This window comes from Lynx canadensis, chromosome C1 (assembly GCF_007474595.2).
Source record: "Lynx canadensis isolate LIC74 chromosome C1, mLynCan4.pri.v2, whole genome shotgun sequence".
Classification (NCBI taxonomy): domain Eukaryota; kingdom Metazoa; phylum Chordata; class Mammalia; order Carnivora; family Felidae; genus Lynx; species Lynx canadensis.
This window is the reverse complement of record NC_044310.1, coordinates 145,952,697-145,975,353: the sequence shown is the minus strand read 5'-3', so window position 1 is coordinate 145,975,353 and position 22,657 is coordinate 145,952,697. Positions and strand designations below refer to the sequence as shown.

Genomic DNA, 22,657 nt, shown 5'->3' with positions numbered 1-22,657 from the left:
AAAAACTTATGTTTCTCCTTCCTTTACAAGTCAAATGGCATCAGGTGAAATCTGACACCGGTGATAATGCGGTGTTGACAAAGATTGCAAATGTTGATGCTAGTATCTGTTTCCCTTTTTTTTTTTTATTACCATAGATTTTATACATTTCGAAAACTGGGAGCAATGTATTTTGACAAATTTTATGTTGACAAATTTTAAAGTGCTATAAAATTTGATAAGCTGCATCACTGAACAATGTTTTGAGCTGCAATATATATATATATCTTTTTTTCCAGGCACTGAACAAACAGGTCATTGTTACAAGTCTGTCTGGGAGCCATCGCTTTCGGGTATTCCGTACAATTTCAAAGAACCTTCAGAAACTCACATGCCTTTGAGCATGTAAAACCAGGAGGCAGTGCATCTAAACCACAAATGGGGAATATGCTTCATATCCATGTGTAAATTAAAACCTATAAAATAACACGGGCATTATAAAATTTGTGCTAAAACTGATAACAGCTTTACTGATTTACTGACAATGAAAATATATAGCATTTTTTCTGTCAGAGCATTTATCAACACTGGGCAGCACTGCACGAACTTGACATGTAAGATGATCAAAATGGATTATGTAATCTTTCCCATTCATTTCTATTGATTTTCGTTATGATAAAATTCATCAGTGTGCCTGGGAACGCTCAGGCTGAAAAGCTCTGGTTGACCCAAAAAAAGGGGGGGTGGGGAGGGGGGAAGAAAGGAACAAAAAAAAAAAAAAAAAAAAAAGAATTCAACAGAGTTGTAATGGGATGAATGCAATTTTAGAATGGGCTTGCACAAATACAGAAGTTGTGCCCTAAGGGCTCCAGCAACAAATTAATACAAATAATTCTGGCAGTCTCATAAAATTATATCTGTCTATGCAGGGATTCAGTTTTGAGATAAAATAACCAAAGTCCAAGCTAGGAGAATTAATGTGTATGTGCCGTTAAAAAATTGGTTTGTGGAAATATTTTCAAACTTTTTTTTAAACTTCAACGCCCATCAAAGTTATTTCTCTGACTGTAAGTGACACTCAAACGCCAGCAAATGGACCATTTTAATCAGTTTTATTGATTCATGCTTTCGGTTCTTATTCGGTTAAAAACAAGGCACGTTGCATACATCCTCTTATTGCTCTACAAATGCATGCAGCTCTTTCTGGATATCAAAAGTAATAAATAATGGCGATAAAACACCCAGACAGTTATAAAAATGACAACCCAGCCTCAAACACAGTATTTAACAGTCCAGTCTAGAACAACGACCCAACACGGGACATGAAAATGCCACATCGGAAGCATGCAGTGCGTGTATCCACTCCAGCAAGGGGCTTACACTTGACGGTACGGCTGCTTCGTTCCCTGAAAGGGGCTGACGTAATGCGAGCAGTGCAAGTTACAGCGTCACTGATTTCAATATTATTACATTCGTAGGCCAAAAATCTTTAGGAATACACATAGAAAAGGAAACAAGATCAATGATTATCCCTACAGGATGTTCACTAAAAGTCAGAATGAAAGTTTCGTTGTTGTACAAAAGAGTAAGCTGCATATTTTGGAAAAGACGAAACAGAGCTAGAAACGGAAGCAGAATAGGGAGCGTGCATTTAAGAGTAGAAATCGTAAAGTTACACTTAGTATAAACTGATTGAAAGCGAGAATACTGCGAACAGCACGGCGGATGTGAGGCAACCTTGCCGTCACAAATAATGCAGCATTATCACTATTGTTATGACTGTGGAATGGGGCTACTTAAAGGAGCGTCCAGCTCTCCACCACAGATGGGGGTTCCTTCACCTGAATCCCCTTAAAGGCTGAAATAAATCATTTGACAGAGACAGTCTCTGCACACCCCATCCCCGCCCCAGCAGAATCATCTAGTACCACGAAAAGAAAAGGAACATTCTTTTGTGCTCGGAACAGGTTTTGAAGGGGCTTTTTTTCTCCATTTCTTTTCCCCTTTCCTGAGATCAGGTAAAGAAGCTACCCAGGTTTAATTAAGAACTGACACAAAAATGCGGGGCTGCTTTATTCACAGTAAAGACTTGGAACCAGTTCACTTCCAAGACGAGACTCTGGGATTGGTGAAGGAGCGTATGTTTTAGAATTAGCAGATTTTAAGCAAAAGCAGACACGCTCCAAGGAAGCAAAGTGCGCTTTTCTTTGTCCTTAAAGGAACTTCACTCAGAGCAAAGCGTGCACACACCAGGCCTGTTTTACAGATACAGCTCTTCCCAGGCCAGTCAGGCTAGAGAGCCGGTCCTACTGTAATGGATTCGGGGAGGGCACAAGTCATTGCTATCTTGATCTAACTAGAAAGAGAGAAAGAGAGAGAGAGAGCACGAATGTACTGTATTGTGGTACATCATCGGCCGTGTTTTGAAGGACAGACAGCTTTTCTATCGAGTGTCAGCGGGTTCTAAACAGTGACGTTTATTGTCTTGGTAAAAAAACAAAACAAAAACAAAAACAAAGACACTACGTTACAAAACCACGTGCTCCCATCATTATTATGTTTTTTAAGGTAGTGTAAAAAACTCACACCTTGAAAGAAAAATGTTCACAGTGATACCTGGAAGCATCCCTTGCTTTGGGGTTTACTTGAGGTTTGCTTGTGGCAAGTCTAAACTTCATTTAAAAATAAATGAATGGTTTGAAGTGGGGCGGGGGCTTAGGTGAGCGAAACTCCAGTGTTTGTATTATGACATCCAGGCTCATACCCAACTTGAATGAGGCATAAAGGTTTTCTACGACGTTGACAGAAATGACAGCACGAAAGTGTTTTGTGTACCAGTTAAAAAAAAACTAAGACCTGAAGTCTGCGCAACTGAAGTCTGCCATTAAATAAAGGGTTATATTCCCGATTATATACACAACCTGATCTTAGAAAATAAAAAAGCAGATCGTTAGCTTCACAAGAGGATAAGTATTCAGATGATTGGTTAAAATGCTACTGAAGTATTGCAAAAGCATACCAAATTGGCCCTTTAAATTCAATGCATTTTTTTTTTGTTAAATTCAACGCAGATTTAGTTTTGTTTTTGTTTTGTGTCTCTATGCGTGCGGGGTATGTGTGTGTGTGGGCGTGTGTTGTGCGTGGTTTTATTCCTTTTCTTTTTCTTTTTGGTTGAGGACTTTCCCATTGCGCACTGAAAGAGAAAGGCTTTAAACAACCAAAATGACCTTGAATACTGCAGCGCTGTGCCTTTTTACAAATAATTATAATTAAAGTTAACTAAAGGTTATTTCTATCCTCTTTTGCTCTCTGTTTAAAATTACTCCCCCAAAATGATGCAATAAACTAAGCAAACTTGGCCATGTTTGACAACAGCACATGCTCCACAGCCTAGGATTTGGGGATTGAAAACTGTGCTGTCATATGTGGATATACAAACGCAGATTTTTAATCCTTAACTTGATTACCACTGTAAAGAGTTGAGAAATTTAGTCTCATCCCATTACATCCAACTTGCCACTTAAATGCTGGTTTTAAAATAAGAAAAGCAAGAATCTTGCTGGCAACTCTAAGAGTCAAAGAAAAACCAGCAGTGACTGGGGAGAAAAAGCGAATTGCTGACACGAAACTATCACCGTAACTCCCAGCAAATGTCAGTGCTATCCTTATCTTACACCTGTGATTCTGGAAGCTTTCAGAGTTTCTCTTTGAGACTTGCTCCTGTAACCAGATCTAAACGCTGTCTCCCCTCTCCAGTTTTGCCAGTCATACTCTAGATATAAAATTGCACAATACTGTTCGGATGAGGAAGGCAGACGGTCTCGAGATAGGAGGAGCTGAGCAGTCTCCAGAAACACTATTGTTTCAATAGGTCACTCCCTGCTCGATTTCTTTTAGGAACAAATACTATCTATGTGCTTAATGTCCAGAGCTTTGTGCACATCACAAAATTTTTCCAGCTTCTTTTTTTCAATTTCTGCCAAAATATTCGGCCTCTAGGAGTGATTCAGAATAAATGAGTAGACAAACAAAAAAGGGAGTATGTCTGGTCTAACAGGTTACAAAATGGATGCAAAACACTAAATCCATGTGTGTTGAAAATGAGAAAAAAGAAAATGCACTCTTTAGAAGCTAGATTGAATGGCGAATACAAATAAAGGGTATACACCAACATCCTAAAGCTTTGGAATGTTTCCCAGTGTTAAAAAAAAAAAAAAAAAAAAAAGGCAGCTATCCATATCCACTATTTTGGAGTGGTGTTAAGTCATCTCTGGTTTTACGTGATGATTTGTTGCTCCCGTGTTTGTTGGCTGTGGATTTACTGCCCAGACTCACAATCCTCCACAACTTCGGTCCACTGGAATGGGGACTCTTCTATCGAGGTTCTCTTCTGCAGTTTTCATGAGTATAGCAAGCCGGCTTCCAGACACCCTTCCTTTCTGAATAGCACTCATCAGCTTAAAGACAAAACATGCAACAGATTCAGGAGGCAGGCACGCTTACTCCCTTCTTCACAGCATTTTAATGGTTCCCTTTGCAGCAGGCAGACGTGACTAAGTGCTCCGTCCAAAACCATAGTAGGTATTACAGCTCAAATCACAAGAATACAATTCTTGAACATTTCAAACAGGAGGAAAGGGGAAGGTATTTCACCACCGCTGCAAACACTATGCCTATCTGGCAAATCGGGCTGCCTTTAAAATGCAAATCAAATGCATCACTTTTTGCCCCTTTAATGTGGTCAGGGCCCATATTTTTTTGAACAACTCAAATATTGGATCTTTAATTTCATTTAAAAATCTTAAAAAGGAATCTCAGCGATTGAACAAAGACAAACCATGACCTATATTTAACTACTCTTTTTTAGTGTTACTGTACTTGACAACTTCAAGTCCCTTAAATCCAAATTCCTTATAGACTTTTTAAAGTAATTTACATTTAAGTCCTTGAAATGGACCCAGAGATCTACCTTAAGAATTAAAAGCACTCCACAGCCCAGATTTTAGTTAATTCATTTTTATCCAATGGATAAAATCAGAATTAGTCTTGAAATTACATGCAGTCAGCGGGCAAAGGCCTTTAATCTGGAAGGCACTTTGCAATTATGAGCACGGGGATTTTTTTTTTTCCTTTTCAAGTTGATGTGGTTTTAACTATTTGCTTTTCTTGATCTCACTTCCCCAATCTTTTTTATTTATTTATTTGAAAAAGAATGGATTTAGCCATTCATCAGGAAATGAATATTTGTGTGTGTGTGTGTGTGTGTGTGTGTGTGTATACACACATATACGTATATATATATATTCTCAAATATTTTTAGGGTTTATAGTCTTTAGCCTACAGAGATACATTTCTTAAAAATGGCTCTGAATAAGAGTCAGAGGCATCTGCCAAGGGGCTGGATCAGAATTTCATGACCTTATTAAAAGCTGTTTCACAAGCCATTGCTTATTAGAAATGGACTCCTACATGTAGAGCGTCATTAGAGCCCAAACCCAAAAATAAAGTCATGTAGCCATGCAATATCTATAGTGATCCTTCCTAGGGGATTATTGAAAAACATATCTATATTCAAAAAGATGTTTAATGGGACAAACATGGGTTCTTTATCATCAGAAAAGAAAATATTTTATTCAAAACAAAACCCTGAAAAACATACTTTACATCTGACAAATGGTATATAGCATAAAGAATGCTGACATCTAAAGACAGAACAATTTATTGTTTATTGTTTTGTCTCTGGTTCCATGAAGACCTTCTAAGTTTATCGGAGCTAACAAAACTGATAGAGTTGGTTTTTTCTTTACCCATAAATATTATATGATGTACGAACCTTTAAAAATTCAAAGTTTTCTTTAAACATTACAAGTATCTTGAAACCATACTATGAGAAAAAAATAACATTTGGGTGTGAATATATTTCATGAGAAATACGGTCAGCATTTTTTAAGTTGAAAATTACACTGTGTATTTGTACTTAGTAGAAGCATGAATAGTCTCTTTCATTTAGAATTGGACAAGAAATAATTATTTAAAAACTCTACAAGGAAACCTGCAGATGGTTTAAATTATTTTCTATGTGTTTGACTCTATTGCACTCAAGAAAATTACTTAAAACCCAAACCACATAGCATATCCATAAAATTAGATTCTCATTGTTTCTAAAACTCCAGATCTTTCAACCCTAAATGCTGTTGTTTACTTACAACATACATGAATTGAAGCATAAGGTATTTCTTTGAAGAAAAGTTTTCTAAAATTCTGAGACAAACAATAAAATATTCTCAAGGAAAAAAAAAACAGACAAAAAATATATTATATGGTTTCTAATTCCCCAGGTTATATTTTAAACTCCATTTCAAATGTGCACTTAGTTAAATAGTAAGCTAAAAAACTAAACATTCTTTTTTGTAATGCTGGACACAACCTGTGAAAATTTTCTGCATTTAGATTCAACAATGCTCTTATCTGCAGCTCATCTCCAGAGAGACAATTACCATTTCCTTTGCCTTGATATTGTTTGTTTAACTTGACACAGTGAAGAAAGGGCTGACATTGACCAAAATCCCCAGCATTAATTTATTTCATGTTCAGCATTCATCATTGCCAGGGTGCGAGCAAGACCTGGCATTCATTTGAAATACCTGCCCAAGAAGCATTGCAGAAAAAAACCTGGCTGCTTGGAAAACAATGTATTCTTCATATGATCAGAGTCCTATGGACAGCTACAAATAATGCATGGGTTTGTTAAATTTCTCTCTTTTAAAGAACTTTTAAGGAATGATGTGTAGCATCGGGTTTGAAATTAGAATAACAAAATTTACTTCCTTCATGGCTACGATTGAGTAATTGAGCCTTGAGAAGGTGGAACGCTGGAAATAGAAATGTTTGAATTATGTGGTCCTGACCCCAGAATACAGGTTTCCTTTCTTTTCTTTTCAGGTTCTCTATATAATGTAAGAATATGATAATTACATTTCCGGTGCTCTAGTGAGCATTCTCAAATCAATACAACTATGAGTTGTTTTTTTTAACTTCATAAAAAAAATTACTTTCCACATTAGAAATATTGCGTTTGCCTCTTTTGAAGCAGGTAACGGATGGTTTGTCAGTGGTGTTCCATGGTATATTTCTCTAAAAAGCATACTTTTTATTCAGTCCTTTAAGCCATAATTAACATGGATTGAATCTAAATTGCTTAACACAACAGACTTTCTTAGAGGAAGAAAAAAAGAAAGAAAGAAAGAAAGAAAGAAAGAAAGAAAGAAAGAAAGAAAGAAAGAGCTGATCCTTGAGGGCAGACATAGCAGCCTTTGCTGGCTTCAAGCTTTCCTTTTTTCAGAATGAAGTGACAACTGTGTGGACTTAAGAATCCTTTCTCGAACAGCCACTCACAACCAAAATATAAAAAGCAAATAAACTTGTTTCCCTTCACCACAGCTCACCTGCAAAAACTCATTGAGCTCAACCTGTCCATTTTTGTTTAAATCTACTTCATTCAGAATTTCATGTAGTGTATTTTCATCCATTTGGACATTGATACTCTAAATAAAAAGAAAGCATGACGTGATGAGGTTTAGTTAAAAATTATGCACACCCTTTTATTAATACTATCAACTTTTCAAAAACTATAAGACAAAATTACTTACAGAAAGCACTAGATGAGGAAAAAATAATCTAATTAACATTTACGTTTTTCTGCTAGCAAGGATATGGAAACAAAAACATATTACCTCTAACACACGCTGAACATCAACAATAGTAATAAAGCCCTTTTGGTCTGCATCAAACTTATGAAATCTCTTCTTGTACCTGGAACACAACACTGAACATTGGAAAAATATACCTACGTAGGTCAAGTCAAGTAGAGAGATATAGAAACTTATTAGAAGTACCTGTCGATGTCTGAAGGCAGGAGGCTAATTTCAGAGCGATCTGTTAACTGTTCTGATCGAGATTTATAGCCCATTTCATAATACAGAAACTTCCTGGCTGTTTCAAGTTCCTCCTAAAACACAGACATACACGAAGTTCAAAGATTTATGGAAAGAATTATTGATTTTTTCATTTTTGTTTCTTTCTCACTTTTCTGACAGGCACAATTTTTTTTTTTAATTTCTGCCAGTGTTACTGAAGTATAATTTATATTCAATAAAGTGTACCTATTTTACATATACAGTTTGGTGTATACTCTACCACGATCAAGGTACAGAACATTTCTATCCCCCTAGGAAGTCTCTCAGGCCCTTTTTCAGTTGACCTGCAAGCCTCAGGCAATCACCGATCTGCTTTCTGTCTCCAGAGTTCTTTTCGCCTTTTCTAGAATTTCATGTAAAAGGGTCCAAATAGTATGCAGTTTTTTTGTGCTTGACTGCTTTCACATAGCATAATAATTCCAAGAATCACTCATGCTGTTACTATTTTGTTTTACTATGTTGTTTCTTCTTACTGCAGGATATTCTTACACAGTATTGTCTAACAAAATCTATAGAACCAACTCCTTGTGATTTGATGACAACTAAAGCAATTAAAAGTGAAAACGCTATCCAGGTGACAAACAACTACTATAATGTGGCACACAGCGTCACCGACGGGCATCAAGGGATCAGCTCCTCTGAAGGTTTGTTAACAAGGAGGCTGATAGTTGGGTGGAAGTTAGAGTCATGACAACAAACAAGCTCTTGGAACGGTTGCTCTGACACTTTGCAATGTCCCCAGCCTCAGCAGATAGGAACAATTGTCGAGAATGCTGTCTTTCTTACTTTGTCATGTCATTCTCCTGCTGGCTTCCAGCTTACAAACCGTCTTTTTCTTTCCTTTCCCTTTTTGGATTTTGTACTACATTTGCCCACCTTCTGTCTTCTGGTTCTGTTCTTATCTGCCACAATATTTTACAGCTCAACGCTAGTTAAATAATCCCATCTGCAAATTCTCTGAGTACCCAGAGATAGAATTTTTTCTGGCCTGGCATGTAAACTCATTTAGAGCAGCCTCCTATTTGAATATCTATTTCCTCTTACCAATATTTATTTTGCTCTCTTCACACTGAAAATCATTCTCCTTGACAAAAAAAGAAGGAAAGGAATTTGGTATTAAACTATGAGTTGAGTTGTTCTCCCTTTTCTTCAGCAGTCAAGAATATGGTGCTGGGCACTTGAAACAACGATCGCTTTGGGTAGTATCGACATTTTAACAACACTTGTTCTTCCTATCCAGGAGCATGGAATCTTTTTCCATTTTTTTGTGTCTTCTTCAATTTCTTTCATAAGCTTTCTATGGTTTTCAGCATACAGATTTCTCCCCTCTTTGGTTAGATTTATTCCTAGGTATTTTATGGTTTTTGGTGCAACTGTAAATGGGATCGATTCCTTGATTTCTCTTTCTGTCGCTTCATTATTGGTGTATAGGAATGCAATCAATTTCTGTCCATTGCTTTTATATTGAAACAATGATCTAGCTTAGGTCTTACATGCATTCTTTTCCATTTGTAAAATTCATTTCTGGTGTCCTTAGTATTTTTTCCCAACATTTAGCCAATTCCTGACACTATTCATACGTCTGCATTAGTCCTGGATACCCTCTTACTGCAGAGCACTTGTCTTCCATCTGTTTTAAATCTGGTGTTTATCAGCTGCCTTTGTTCTGAGTCACTCCATTTCTTCATTGACTTCCCCTTTTTCCTCCTCATTAGGATCAAATTTGAAAGAATTTCTTTTTGTGAGGCACTCTCCATTGACTTAACTGGCCTTCTCTTCAAAGTCTCTCGATGAAATGAGTGTTTTCTCTGAAGGTAAAAAATCTACCTTACCAAATAGTAGGTCAGCATTTCCCAAAACACATCCTAAGTAGTACTAGTATCCCTCCCACCGGCCCTTCCAAAGGGCGAGAGTTGGGTCTGTCTCTGGATAAGTTCCCTTTTGGAAAGTGGCAAGGCATAGAAGCATTCTGAAGGCACCAAATTATCTGCACTAATGAACATGCTTTCATGGGTTTAACTCAGAATTTCCCAAACTCTTTTGCCCACTTGGTCATCTTTTGATTCATACCTTGTGGAACACATTTGGCCATGTCCCATTTTCCAAATGTCCCCACCAGTTCCTCTACCAATCCTTAACTCCCCTAGACAATGTCTTCTTCCCTAACCCATTCTTCCAATTTGTTTGGATTTGATCTTGAATGACCGTGTTCTCTACATTTTGGAAGAAAGGCACATTTCTGATGTATATATTTGTTGCAACCACTCGGTTAGATCCCAAGATCCTTGAAACTATGAGCTATTTATTATTCCCCTAAAGTATTTGGTATCATGCTCAGTGTACGAGTCACTCATTAAGTATTGACTGATAAAAACAACCACAATTCATCTACAGAGAGTTATTTATCACCTTGTTCCACTTTCACTTTTGCAGGTTAAATAATCCCAATGCTTTTAACCTTTTCTCAGAAGTCCAGCTTTCTAACCTTTAATTCTTTTTCTCCCTCTCTTTTGTTCTCTCTAGACTGTCTACAGGTCTCATTAATACTCCTACGGCTCAGATACTAGACAATAACTTTAGGTCTTTTATTTCTGTTACTTTATTGAGGGGGATGGGAGAATATCTCTGAGTACATGAATTTACACATAAAACTTGAACTGAAGTTAAATCTATTTTCCTCAGGAGGGAAGGCCAAACACAACCAGTTTACAGAATTTTCTTCCTCCTTCCTACCTCCTACAGCCTGAATTCCTGGCACAAGATATCTTCCTGCATATTCAAATCTTTCCAACCATAATTTTTACAGGAACACATTATCCCCAGTCCTCCTATACGGTAAAAATGATTGCCATTAGCAAAGGAGCAAGTTTCAGTCTTGCATCGTCTCTGCATGTAGCTTTAGTCGAACAAATTAAAACTCAAAACTGGAAGAGCTACAATCAGTTCTGCCAATGCAGAGGCAACAGAACAAGGTGGAGAGAGAGTGTACGCCTGGTTTCGGTCCCAGTTCCGCGACTTACTAGTTGTATGAACTCTGACTGAACTTGCTCCCTGAGCCTGTTTTCTCAACTACAAAATGGGGGTAAAGGTTATCTCTGGCAGACTTGCGCTCGAGTTCAGGAACTCTTCAGCCACTGATTTCCACCATCAGTACGCTACAGACATTGCATTTAAATGACAGGAAATGGGGTGCCCGGGTGGCTCAGTTGGTTAAGTGTTGGCTCAGGTCACGATCTCATGGTGCGTGAGTGCAAGCCCCACATCCACGCTGACAGCACAGAGCCTGCTTCAGATCCTCTGTCTCCCTCTCTCTCTGCCCCTCCACTACTCTCTCTCTCTCTCTCAAAAATAAACATTAAGAAAAATAAAACAAAACGAATTTAAAAGAAAACATTTATTATTAAAAAATTTACTATGGGAAATTTTTTAAATGTAGGGCCACAGCTTCCCCCCTGGAGACCTTGACTCTGAGAGTCTAGTCAAGTCTCAGAATCTGTTCTTTTTTGCTACATTCCCAGGGGATTGTGATATGTAACCACCTTTGGGAATATACACCAGAATGAGAATGCTTTTTTTTTTTTAATGTTTATTTATTTTTGAGAGAGAGACAGAGACAGAGAGAGTGAGCAGGGAAGGGGCAGAGAGAGAAGGAGACACAGAATCTGAAGCAGGCTCCAGGCTCTGAGCTGTCAGCACACAGTGAGACGTGGGGCTCAAACCCACGAACCGTGAGATCATGCCCTGAGCTGAAGTCAGGCGCTTAACCAACTGAGCCACCCAGGCAGCCCAGAATGAGAACACTTTAAGGACAGCACCTATGTCCAATCCTTTCTTACACCTGTGGCCTATGACACAGATGCTCTGTTATGTTCATTCACTCAACAGTTATTTATTCAGGCCCTACCATGGCTGGTTACTGAGGTTACAGAAACAAAGCAGATCAGTTCCTCTCCTTTGGAAAGCTTATTTCCTGGATGAGAGGCAGACAACAAATAAATAAACTAAATACGTGGTATTTCAAATGGGAATAGGTGCCCAAGAGAAAGATAAAATAGGGAGAGGGAGAGAAAATGCCATTCAGAAGGGTGAGTAGTACTCTTTTATTCAAGCCAGTTAAGGAAGGCCTCTTTGTAGCAGAGACCAGCAGGAAGTACAGGGATAGGCCATGAGGGTATCTAGGAAGGAACATTGCAGGGAGAGGGATCAGCAGAGCTTGAATAAGGAAAAGCAACTTAATTTGTGGGTTGCAGGCGAGTGGATGGATGATGAGACCAGAGGGTTCAGAAAGGTGGTGGCCAGATCACAATGATCTTGTAAACTGCTGTAATGACTTTGGCTTTACCCTTAGTAAAAGAGAAGGTGTTTCAGCACAGGAATTGTTAATGATTGGTCCTCATCTTACTAGTCTATCAGCATCATTTGATATAGTAGATTACTTTTCTACTAAACTTTGAAATATTTTCTTCCCTTCCTTCTGGGCCGCAACTCTGTTTTTAGTCTTTTCACACCTTCTCCAACCTTGCTAGCTATCACTTTCCCTTTCTTGGGGAGTCTTCCATATCTACTCAACTTTTTCTTTTTTTTTACCTTTTTTCATTTATTTATTTTGAAAGAGAGAGAGAGAGGACCAGTGGGGAAAGGGCAGAGAGAGAGAGAGAGAGAGAGAGAATCCCAAACAGACTCCGCACCACCAACACAGAGCCAACTCGGGGTCAAATTCATGAACTATAAGATCATGACCTGAGCCGAAACTAGATACTTAACTGACTGACCCACCCAGGCACCTCTTTATAAATTTTTTTAATGTTTATTTGTTTTTGAGAGAGAGAGTGGGGGAGGGGCAGAGAGAAAGGGAGACAGAAAATCCAAAACAAGTTCCATGCAGTCAGCACAGAGCCTCATGCGGGGCTCGAGGCCACAAACTGTGAAATCATGACATCGGCCAAAATCAAGTGTCAGATGTTTAACTGACTGAGCCACCCGGGTACCCCAATCTACCCAACTTTGAAACTCTGGAGAGCTCCAGGGCCGTCTCTGGACAGCTTGCTGTTATCTAACTACACAAACTCCCTATTTGATCTCATCCAGCATGATGGCTTAAATGCCAACTCCAATTTATATCTTTTTATATCTTCAGTTCAGACCTCCCCTCTGAACTTCATTTGGACTGACACAGCCAATGATCTGGCGTATATTTTAATAGAAGCACAGGAGTTGCTAAAGTAAGAACACCGTTTTGTGGGAGGGAAGCTATTATAATAAACCATGGAAGAAATACTAGTGGCTGGAATCAGGGTTCTAGCAGCTGAACGTGTTAAGGGGGCACTGAATTCAAGCCATTACTTAAAGATAAATATGATATGGTTTGCTGATGGATTTAGATCAAGTATGATACCAAGATTTAGGCTTACGCAACCAGAATGTGGAGTCGCTTTTTTGACATGGAGAGGTTAGTAGTAGTGGTGGTCGTGGTTTGGGGGAGGTAGGAAGAGGTCCAAGAGATGGGGTTATGTACTAAACGGTTACCGCAAAAGCCATAGGTTGAAAACCTAATTCCAAATGTGATGGTGTTCGGAGATGGGGCTTGGGGGAGGTGATTAGGTTTAGATGAGTCTTGAGGATGGGGTTCCCCTTTCTCCCTCCCTGTCCTCCATGTGAGGACACAGCAAGAAGGCAGCTCTCCGAAGGCCAGGAAGAGCACTCCAAACCAGACTTCCAGCCTTCAGAATCGAGACAAATAAATGCCCATTGTTTAGGCCTCACAGTGGGTGGTATTCTGTAAAAGCAGACTATTACAGACTAAGACAGATAGGGTTCCAGAAAGTAGTTTGGGAAGGAGGGAGGAATCAACTCTGTCAATGTCACTAACTGCATGGGTAACAGGAGGACCGAGAACTCACGAGTATATTGTACTGAGCAACAACACGGAAGCCATAGGGAAGTGTGATCACAGCTACTACAGCAAAGTGGCAACAACAAGCTTAAATGAAATGGGTTCAAGGAAGGCTTAGGGGAAAGGGATTGAACCAATGAGTACAGAAAGTGTATTTTTTTAATAAATACACAAAAATGCCTCTGCATATTATACTAGTTGGGTTTAACTAAAACACATGATAATCTTCCATTTATCACAACAAGCCCAGGGTAGTACATGGGGGCATGTGAGCATCACTGGCTTTCTTTCTTTAATCTGGATATAAAATTCCAAATGACACAAATCAATAAGTATTTAGTGGTCAGGCAGTAAAACCGCTATTTCCTACCAAAGGCCAATTTGCAAAAGTGTGAATTTCACTATAGAATACATTCTAAAAGTGTTTTCAATGGAAACCAGAAAAAGTTCTACCCACAATCATTATTATCCTACTTTTTCAGGAATTATGACCACCAAATTTAAGAGTATTTTTCTCTGTAAGGGATTTTCCAGAATCAACCAACACATTTTGAAACCAGAATATCTTTGCCGTTTCCTAAGACCTAGCAATATTAAAACACACTCCCACATATTAATTGGCAAGAAATCTAAAGTTACCATTGAAAACCATGCTAGCCTCTATGAACAGACCAAGACATCACATGCTATAACAGGAGCTGTGGTGGGGCACCTGGGTGGCTCAGTCCGTTGAGCATCCAACTCTTGATCTTGGCTCAGGTCATGATCCCAGGTCCATGTCAGGCTCTGTGCTGAGCATAGAACCTGCCTGAGATTCTGTCTCTCTCTCTGTCCCTTTCCCCTACTTGCACTCTTCTCCCTCTTTCTAAAATAAAATAATACAATAAAAAAAAATCTTTATTAAAAAAAATTTTAATGTTTATTTAATTTTGAGAGAGAGAGAGAGACAGACAGAGAGTGGGGGGGGGGGGCGCGAAAGACAGGGAGACACAGAGTCCAAAGCAGGCTCCAGGCTCTGAACACAAAGCCCAATGCAGGGCTTGAACTCATGAACCGTGAGGCCGTGACCTGAGCCAAAGTGGGATGCTTAATCCACCGAACCACCCAGGCACCCCAAAATAAAAATCTTTATAATAGGAACTAGGGTTTTAAAAACCACTATATAATACCTCTTTTTTATAATCATCCCAATTGAGTTCTCTGCCCATCAGTTCAACAATCCTGGGAAGGGCTTCCTCTGCGGCCTGGACATTTAGGAAAGCCAGGCGAGTACGCCGTGAAATCATATCCACTGCCGTGCAGGCATACTCCTTAATCCCATATTTCACCTGAATTTAAATTAAAGCAAAATTATTAGTTTAGGTTTTTTCTTAAAAAGAAGACATAAAATTTCACTTAAGAAAATTCACAGAGAAGTGACGTTGCTCTTTATACACTCTGGTTCTCTAGCAGGCATGAGACAAATGACAACATCATACAGGTTCCCCATCTGCCTGCCAAAGGAGGTTCACAAATTGGGACAAAGTGGAAAAGACTTAATGCCTTCCTACCGAATTGAACCTGGCCCAAACATGCAGACTGCATCCTTTCTCATTTACCATCCACAATAATCCCTCTCCTCTTTGCTAGTGCTTAATATGGATGCTAATTTATGTCACCAGCAAGGCAAGGAATATTAAACAGTATGGTCTCCTCTCCTTAGCTGTCCAAAGTTTTCTGTCTCAGAGTATGCAGATGATGGAAGGCCTGCATCCAATCAACAAGCAAAGGCTTACTGGACATTCATGTTTTAAAGTACAATGAATCATAAATAAGGCACGGCCTCTGGCTTCACAAAATGTAAAAACCTGATGAGAAACAAAGCTTCAATCTTTGAGAAGTGAAGGGCCATATCAGGATATGTCATCAGGCAGCACACGAGTGGAAACATCTCGAAGAGTTACAGATTTACAGATGGGGCAAACAGCTGTGAAGTAAGAAGGCTCGGGTGGGATGGGTCTGTGGAGGAGGAACAAATCCATACCGTGTTGTCTATTATTCTTTTGATTGTTAGCATTTCAGTATCAGTTCAGAATTTAAGTTTATAAATGAAAGGATCTGTGCCAGGCAGACATGTCGCTATAACGGTTTGGGCTGGCAAGTGGGCATTGAAACGTAGCTACACAGAAGTTTTAAAGGAGATGGAAAATGAGCAGGTGAGGGGGATCCCAGGGCAGAACAGAAATTCCCACATGGCCATTCACGTACCTCTGCTTCAATGTATGGAAATTCTGACACAAGACGCACTCCCACTATAGGCCACCTTTTTCCGGTTACACTTGCCATTTTGGCCACCTCAAAAGCCTTGTCCCCATAGGTGGCGGCCAGATGCTGTGCAACCTAGGGAAACAAAACCCCAACAGGCGGGTACCTTGAATACCAATACTTCTCGGCACAGAGCAAAAACTGGACACGCTTATCCTGTCAGTTTTTCACAGCCAGTAACTAATAGTTCCAGGAGGGTATTAGGTTTTGATTTTGTGGGAGGAAACCACTTGGGCTCTGAATGCTTAGGCCAGCACTAACTCTGCCACACATGTATCACTGTATCAGTGACGGATGAAGCTTCGGCTTCACTCTGCCCGCAATATCACTTGTGAAGAACCGCCTTCCTCAGGCTCGAGACAGAAAAATGTGGGAGGCTCTGTCTGTGGAGAACAAACCAAAGAAACTCCGGATTTTAAAATAGAAACTCGTATGGGCACTGCCTTTTTAGCTCTTTTCCTTAGTTCACTTCCATCGTTATGCAGACAGAAACAAACCCAGCAAAAGGAAATTCTTTTTTTTTTTTATTTTATTTTATTTTTTTAAATTTTTTTTTTTTCAACGTTTATTTATTTTTGGGACAGAGAGAGACAGAGCATGAACGGGGGAGGGGCAGAGAGAGAGGGAGACACAGAATCGGAAACAGGCTCCAGGCTCTGAGCCATCAGCCCAGAGCCCGACGCGGGGCTCGAACTCAGACCGCGAGATCGTGACCTGGCTGAAGTCGGACGCTTAACCGACTGCGCCACCCAGGCGCCCCGCAAAAGGAAATTCTAAATCGGGGAGGCCTCCTGGTTGCCAGTTCTGTTAGTGGCAACGGTGAGCACAGGTAAAGGGTAGGACGATGCACACCCACCTCACTTTCAAGGCCGTAATCCTGGACAAGCCGAATATAGAGTGTGGGGCTCCAATCTTTGCCTCCTTGAAGGAAAAGCCCAACCGTTCTGCTTGGCCCTGCTTTCAGATTGTGAGTCTTGATAGCAGCATTTATGGTATCTTCTGCCATAGAGCGATATGTTGTCCACTTCCCACCTACATAATTCGATGAAGAATTCATTAGGCTACCACCCCTTATTTTCCTCAGACTTACCCATTTACCAACTTATTACCACCAAGATTCACCTGTTGTTTATAACCAATATGGTGCAGCAATGTGTAAGACTTTACTCAGAATCATAAAATATATATATATATATCCCTGTTCATTAGCATCAAGGGAGATTCTGGTGTGACAATTTAACTCGCGATCCTATCTGAAGCACATCCCAAACAAAGGTAATATCCCATACCTGCTATAGTGATGAGGCCGCTCTCACTGATATCCACAACATGATTTCTGGAGATGGACTGAGTGTCTGCAGACTTGGGATCTGTGACAAGGGGACGGATACCACTCCATGCTGCCAGGACATCCCCTCTTCTCACTGGGAAGAATCAATGGTAAAGGTTGATAGGATTCCTCAACGATAGCTCAACAAAGCTATGGCATAGTTAATAAGCAGGGCAGAACTCAGTAAAAGGAACACAGGGATATATATACTTTGAAAGGGAGAAGAAGCCCTTAAAGATAACAACTGAGTGAGTGGATAAGTACGGCAAAAACTCGAAGAATTATTTTGTGACAAAGATAATCTCCATGAAAAAAAGCGAAGAACCTGAAAATCACGGGGGGGGGGGGGGAACGGACGGAGGGGGGACACTGGTACTAAAAAGGAAACAAAAGAAACATGTTAGCAGCCCTCAGCGCTTGGGGGGGGGGGCAATCTAAAATAGCTGAAAGAAACAACAATAAAGTAGAAACAAAGACAAACCAGTAGATTTATGACTTGTTACATTTCTCCTAGAATATATCTAGCTATCTCTTCTCAGGACAAAGATCCTTAGTAAACAAACAAGCCTGTAACAGGATATTATCTCCCCTCATCAATGCTAACTTCTTATTGAGCATTTAGAGTAGGCTTAGCCTTGTCAAAGCACTTGATATGTACTTTTCATTTCATTCCATCTCACAAAGACCCATAACATCAGTTATTATTATTCTCACCATACAGATGAGAAAAACAAAAAACAAAACAAACAAAAAAAGAACCTGAAAAAGTTTAACTAGCCCAAAGCAAACATTTTATAAATGGTAGAACATCAGAACCCAGTTCTTCCCGATTATAAAGTTCATATTCTTACCCACTAAATGTACCCACCATCTTTCAACTTTTGACAGTCTTCATGCCCTTTTTCTTCTCTCATCCCATTATCTTTTTAACTGTCACAAAAACAGGTATACTGGCTCCTCCCAGTATAGGCACGCAATATTTGCGTTACAGTGTATGGAAGGTCTTTAAATATTCAAGATACCATGGAATTTCTCTTACTGTCTCTATCAAAATACAATCACCACTCTGTACCAAGAATTCATGGAATTTACAATAGAATTAGACAGCTGTTGCAGAGCACTCATTACTGAACTTAAAGATGGCTAAGGAGAGTAGCCTAGTTGTGGTTCCTATGCACCGTGAGGGGCATGGGCAGAGACCCAAGGGCAGAGTTTTCAGAATCCACTCTTCTTTACCCAGATCAGCTTTAGGAATGGCTTAGCCCCTTTCTTCTCCACTCTACACATCAAGGAGATGACCTCATGTACCAGTCCAACAGCTGCCAAATGATATAGACTATGAGGGAGTGAATGCTTACCTGGTCCTTCTGCACTTACTTTCATAAACCAGTTAAATTATTCCTGGATAATGGAAGAGTAAGTGGGGGGCGGGGGGGGGGGTGGAGGTTCCTGGGTGGCTCAGTTGATTAAGTGTCTGACTCTTGGTTTTGGCTCAGGTCATGATCTCAAGGTTCATGGGATCACATTGAGCCACCATATTGAGCCCCCCATTGGGCTCTGCACTAACAGTGCAGAGTCTGCTTGGGATTCTCTCTCTCCCATTCTCTCTGCCCCTTCCTCTCTCTCTCTCTCTCTCTCTCTCTGATCTCATGATTCATGGTATCACATCGAGCCACCATATTGAGCCCCCCATTGGGCTCTGCACTAACAGTGCAGAGTCTGCTTGGGATTCTCTCTCTCCCATTCTCTCTGCCCCTTCCTCTCTCTCTCTCTCTCTCTCTCTCTCTCCCTCTCTCTCTCTCTCTCTATGATCTCATGATTCATGGTATCACATTGAGCCACCGTATTGAGCCCCCCATTGGGCTCTGCACTCTGCACTAACAGTGAGGAGTCTGCTTAGGATTCTCTCTCTCCCATTCTCTCTGCCCCTTCCCCGCTCTCTCTCTCTCTCAAAATAATAAATAAACTTAACAACAACAACAACAACAAAAATGCTTTAAGAAGAGTAAGTGCAATTTTACTTCTACCATGACTTGGGATCAGGTGTTACCTCCTTCATCTAATTCCTAGCTATTGAAAAGTTGACTTTCAAACATCAAGACAATGGGAAAACTGGGTATCCACGTGCAGAAGGATAAGCTCAAAATGGATCTAAGATCTATACATAAAAGCTAGAATGATACAGCATTTAGAAAAATATATATATGCAGGTCTACATGACAGGGAGCTTGGCAATGATTTCTTGTATACGATCCCAAAGGCACAGGCTAAAAAAGAAAATAAAAGAGAGAGATAAAACAGATTTCTCAAAATTAAAAACTTTTGTGCATCCAAAGACATTATCAACAGAATGAAAGGGTAACCCATGTAATCGGGAAAAAAAAAAAAATTGTAAATTCTATCTCTGTCAAGGTGTTAGTAATCAGAATATATAAGAACTCTTAAAACTCAATAACTAAAAAAGACAATGTGATGAAATCTGGGCAAAGGATGTTCAAACATATTTCTCCAAAGATCTCCAACTGGCCAATGAACACATAAAATGATGCTCAACATCACCAACCACTAGAAATGCAAATGAAAACCACAAGGAGACACAACTTCACGTCCATGGGGATGGCTATTGTAACCAATCACAAAAAACAGAAAATAACAAATGTTGGGCGAGAATTGTGGGAGAAAGTGGGATAGCCTTGGGCATTGCCGATGAGAAGGTAAGATGCTGCAGTCAACTAAGAGTAAGTGCATGGCATTTCCTCAAAAAGTTCAACATAGAATCCCCACATGATCTAGCAGTTATAATTCTGGGTACATACATACCCCAGGGAACTGAAAGCAGGGAAAATTTGTACACCTCCACGTTCATAGCAGCATCATTCATAATTATCGAAATATGGAAGTAACCCAAGTGACCACTAATAGATGAATGGATAAATAACATGTGGTCTAGGGGCACCTGGGTGGTTCAGCTGGTTAAGTGTCCAACTTCAGTTCAGGTCATGATCTTATGGTTCGTGAGTTCGAGCCCCACATCAGAAACTGCTGTCAGCACAGAGCCCACTTCAGAAACTCTATCCCCCTCTCTCTCTGCCCCAACCCCATTTGTGCACCCACTCTCTCTCTCCCTCTCTCAAAAGTAAGTAAGCATTTAAAAAATGCTAATAACATGTGGTCTGGACATGCAATGCAATATTATTAAGCTTTAAAAAGTAAGGAAATCCTGACACATGCTACCTTGAAGACATGCTAAGTATAATAAGTCATTCACAAAAGAACAAATATTGTATGCTTCCATTCATATGAGATACCTAGAGTAGTTAAACTCATACAGACAGTAAGTAGAATGGTGATTAGCAGGGGGTGGGGAGGTGGTATATGGGGAGTGAACGTTTAATGGGTACAGAGTTAGGGAGGATAAAAAAGTTCTGGAGATTGATGATGGTGATAACTGCACAAAAAGATGCATATATTTAATGCCACAGAACTGTATACTCAAAAATGGTCAAACTGACAAATTTTGTAATATATATATATATTTAATCATAATTTTTTTAAAAAATCAAGACAAAAGGAAAAATTGACAAACTTCAAGTCTCAGAAGATTAAGACAGAATTTTACATATAATACAGAAGTCTCAGGGCCCTTACAGCCCATGCCATCCCCAGACTTAGTTCAAATTAAAATCTCTCATTCAGGGGAGCACATTTCTATGAGCACTGGACAGTGTGATTTTAGATCCCACTCAATGCTTGGTAGCGTGCCCTTGTACAGTGAACCTCCTGTGTTTATACACAGCACTACCTGAAAAGTATTTAGAAAATATCCAGCAGACTCTTTATGTAAAGAGCTACAAAGACTCCTTGAAATGATTGGAATAGTCTAATTATTATATTATTATTATTATTATTATTATTATTATTATTATTATTTACAAAGTGCCTAACCAAGTAAAAGAGACCCTAAAAACAAGTTCTACTGAGTGGCAACTGGGTGGCTCAGTCAGTTAAGCGTCCAACTTCGGCTCAGGTCATGATCTCACAGTCCATGAGTTCAAGCCCCCCCATCAGGCTCTGTGCTGACAGCTCGGAGCCTAGAGCCTGCTTTGGATTCTGTGTCTCCCTCCCTCTCTCTGCCCCTCCTCTCTCTCTCTCTCTCAAGAATAAACATTAAAAAAATTAAAAACAAGTTATACTGAATGATAGATAATCCCTCCATCTTTATCTCAAATGGAAAAAACTGATTTCTGGTAAAGACAAATTCAACTAGGTAAATTTGGCATGATTTAATACAGCTCCTTGAGGGCCACACTCTTTTTTTTTTTTTTCGTTTTTTTTTTTTTTATTTTTTGAGGGTCACAATCTTAACACGACTATAATCTGAAAGAAGAGGCACCCGTACGTGTCTATAGTGGTGGTTAATCAAATCCATATCTAAACATGGGATGCGAAAGAAAGAAGAAACATCATACGCACATACATACATCATACATACATACATACTGATGCAGAAAGCCCAAGGCTTCCAGTCTTGTTAACTGGAGACCTAAGGGAGTCTGAATGCTGGGATTCCATTTCTAAACCTGCCCCTCTGATATGTGTAATTTCTTCATTAGGTTTAATCCTGATGGCTGCCATGGAATGAGGGTTAATTCTTGCTTCACACAATTCCACAAAAGTCTTGTGTAACCTCAACACAAATCATGCAATGTTTTAATCTTTACAAAACCCTAACTAGGAAATTACCGCTATTTTCCATTAGAGTTCAAATAGCCCTCTGAGTCAAAAATAAACCTTAGCCAACCACATACAACGTCACTGTGGTCACCACAAAGTCTGCAGCGTGTGTCTGTGAAATTCCTTAGGTAGCCACACTGATCAGGAATTTGGCTCCAACTTTTAAAGTCCTCTGACTGGTTTTAAAATTATTTGATGGAAAATGAGACTCTCTAGAGTAAATCTGTAACATATGCAAATCTTCTTTGTGCAAATGCTTTACCTTTTTTTTTCTTTTTTCTTTGCCTTTTCTGGTATATCAGCCAGAAAAACACATCTGTAAAATTGCGTTGTTGAAAACAAAAAGGCCAAACTAAAATATCCAAGGTTTTCATTCATAGAGGAATATTAAATAAAACAATGTGTATACTGACATCATTTTTAATCCTTACTCCTGATGTT

General features: G+C 39.5%; 1 protein-coding gene across 4 annotated transcripts in view; it reads right to left on the bottom strand.

Moving 5' to 3' along the window:
• Positions 1–1,072: 1,072 nt before the first annotated feature.
• The window catches only part of GPD2 (glycerol-3-phosphate dehydrogenase 2), a 142,555-nt gene continuing 120,970 nt past the window's right edge, over positions 1,073–22,657 (bottom strand). For 3 of the 4 annotated variants that reach the window (XM_030324216.1, XM_030324215.2, XM_030324217.1), the window contains exons 10-17: positions 17,442–17,576; positions 17,009–17,184; positions 16,096–16,227; positions 15,018–15,176; positions 7,875–7,987; positions 7,713–7,791; positions 7,425–7,523; positions 1,073–4,436 (exon numbers count right to left, since the gene is read on the bottom strand). In XM_030324216.1, the coding sequence (XP_030180076.1) occupies positions 4,311–4,436; positions 7,425–7,523; positions 7,713–7,791; positions 7,875–7,987; positions 15,018–15,176; positions 16,096–16,227; positions 17,009–17,184; positions 17,442–17,576 (1,019 nt within the window). In that variant the 3' untranslated portion in view covers positions 1,073–4,310. The remainder of the gene's footprint in view (positions 4,437–7,424; positions 7,524–7,712; positions 7,792–7,874; positions 7,988–15,017; positions 15,177–16,095; positions 16,228–17,008; positions 17,185–17,441; positions 17,577–22,657) is intronic. The other variant, XM_030324218.1, reaches the window with a different exon arrangement.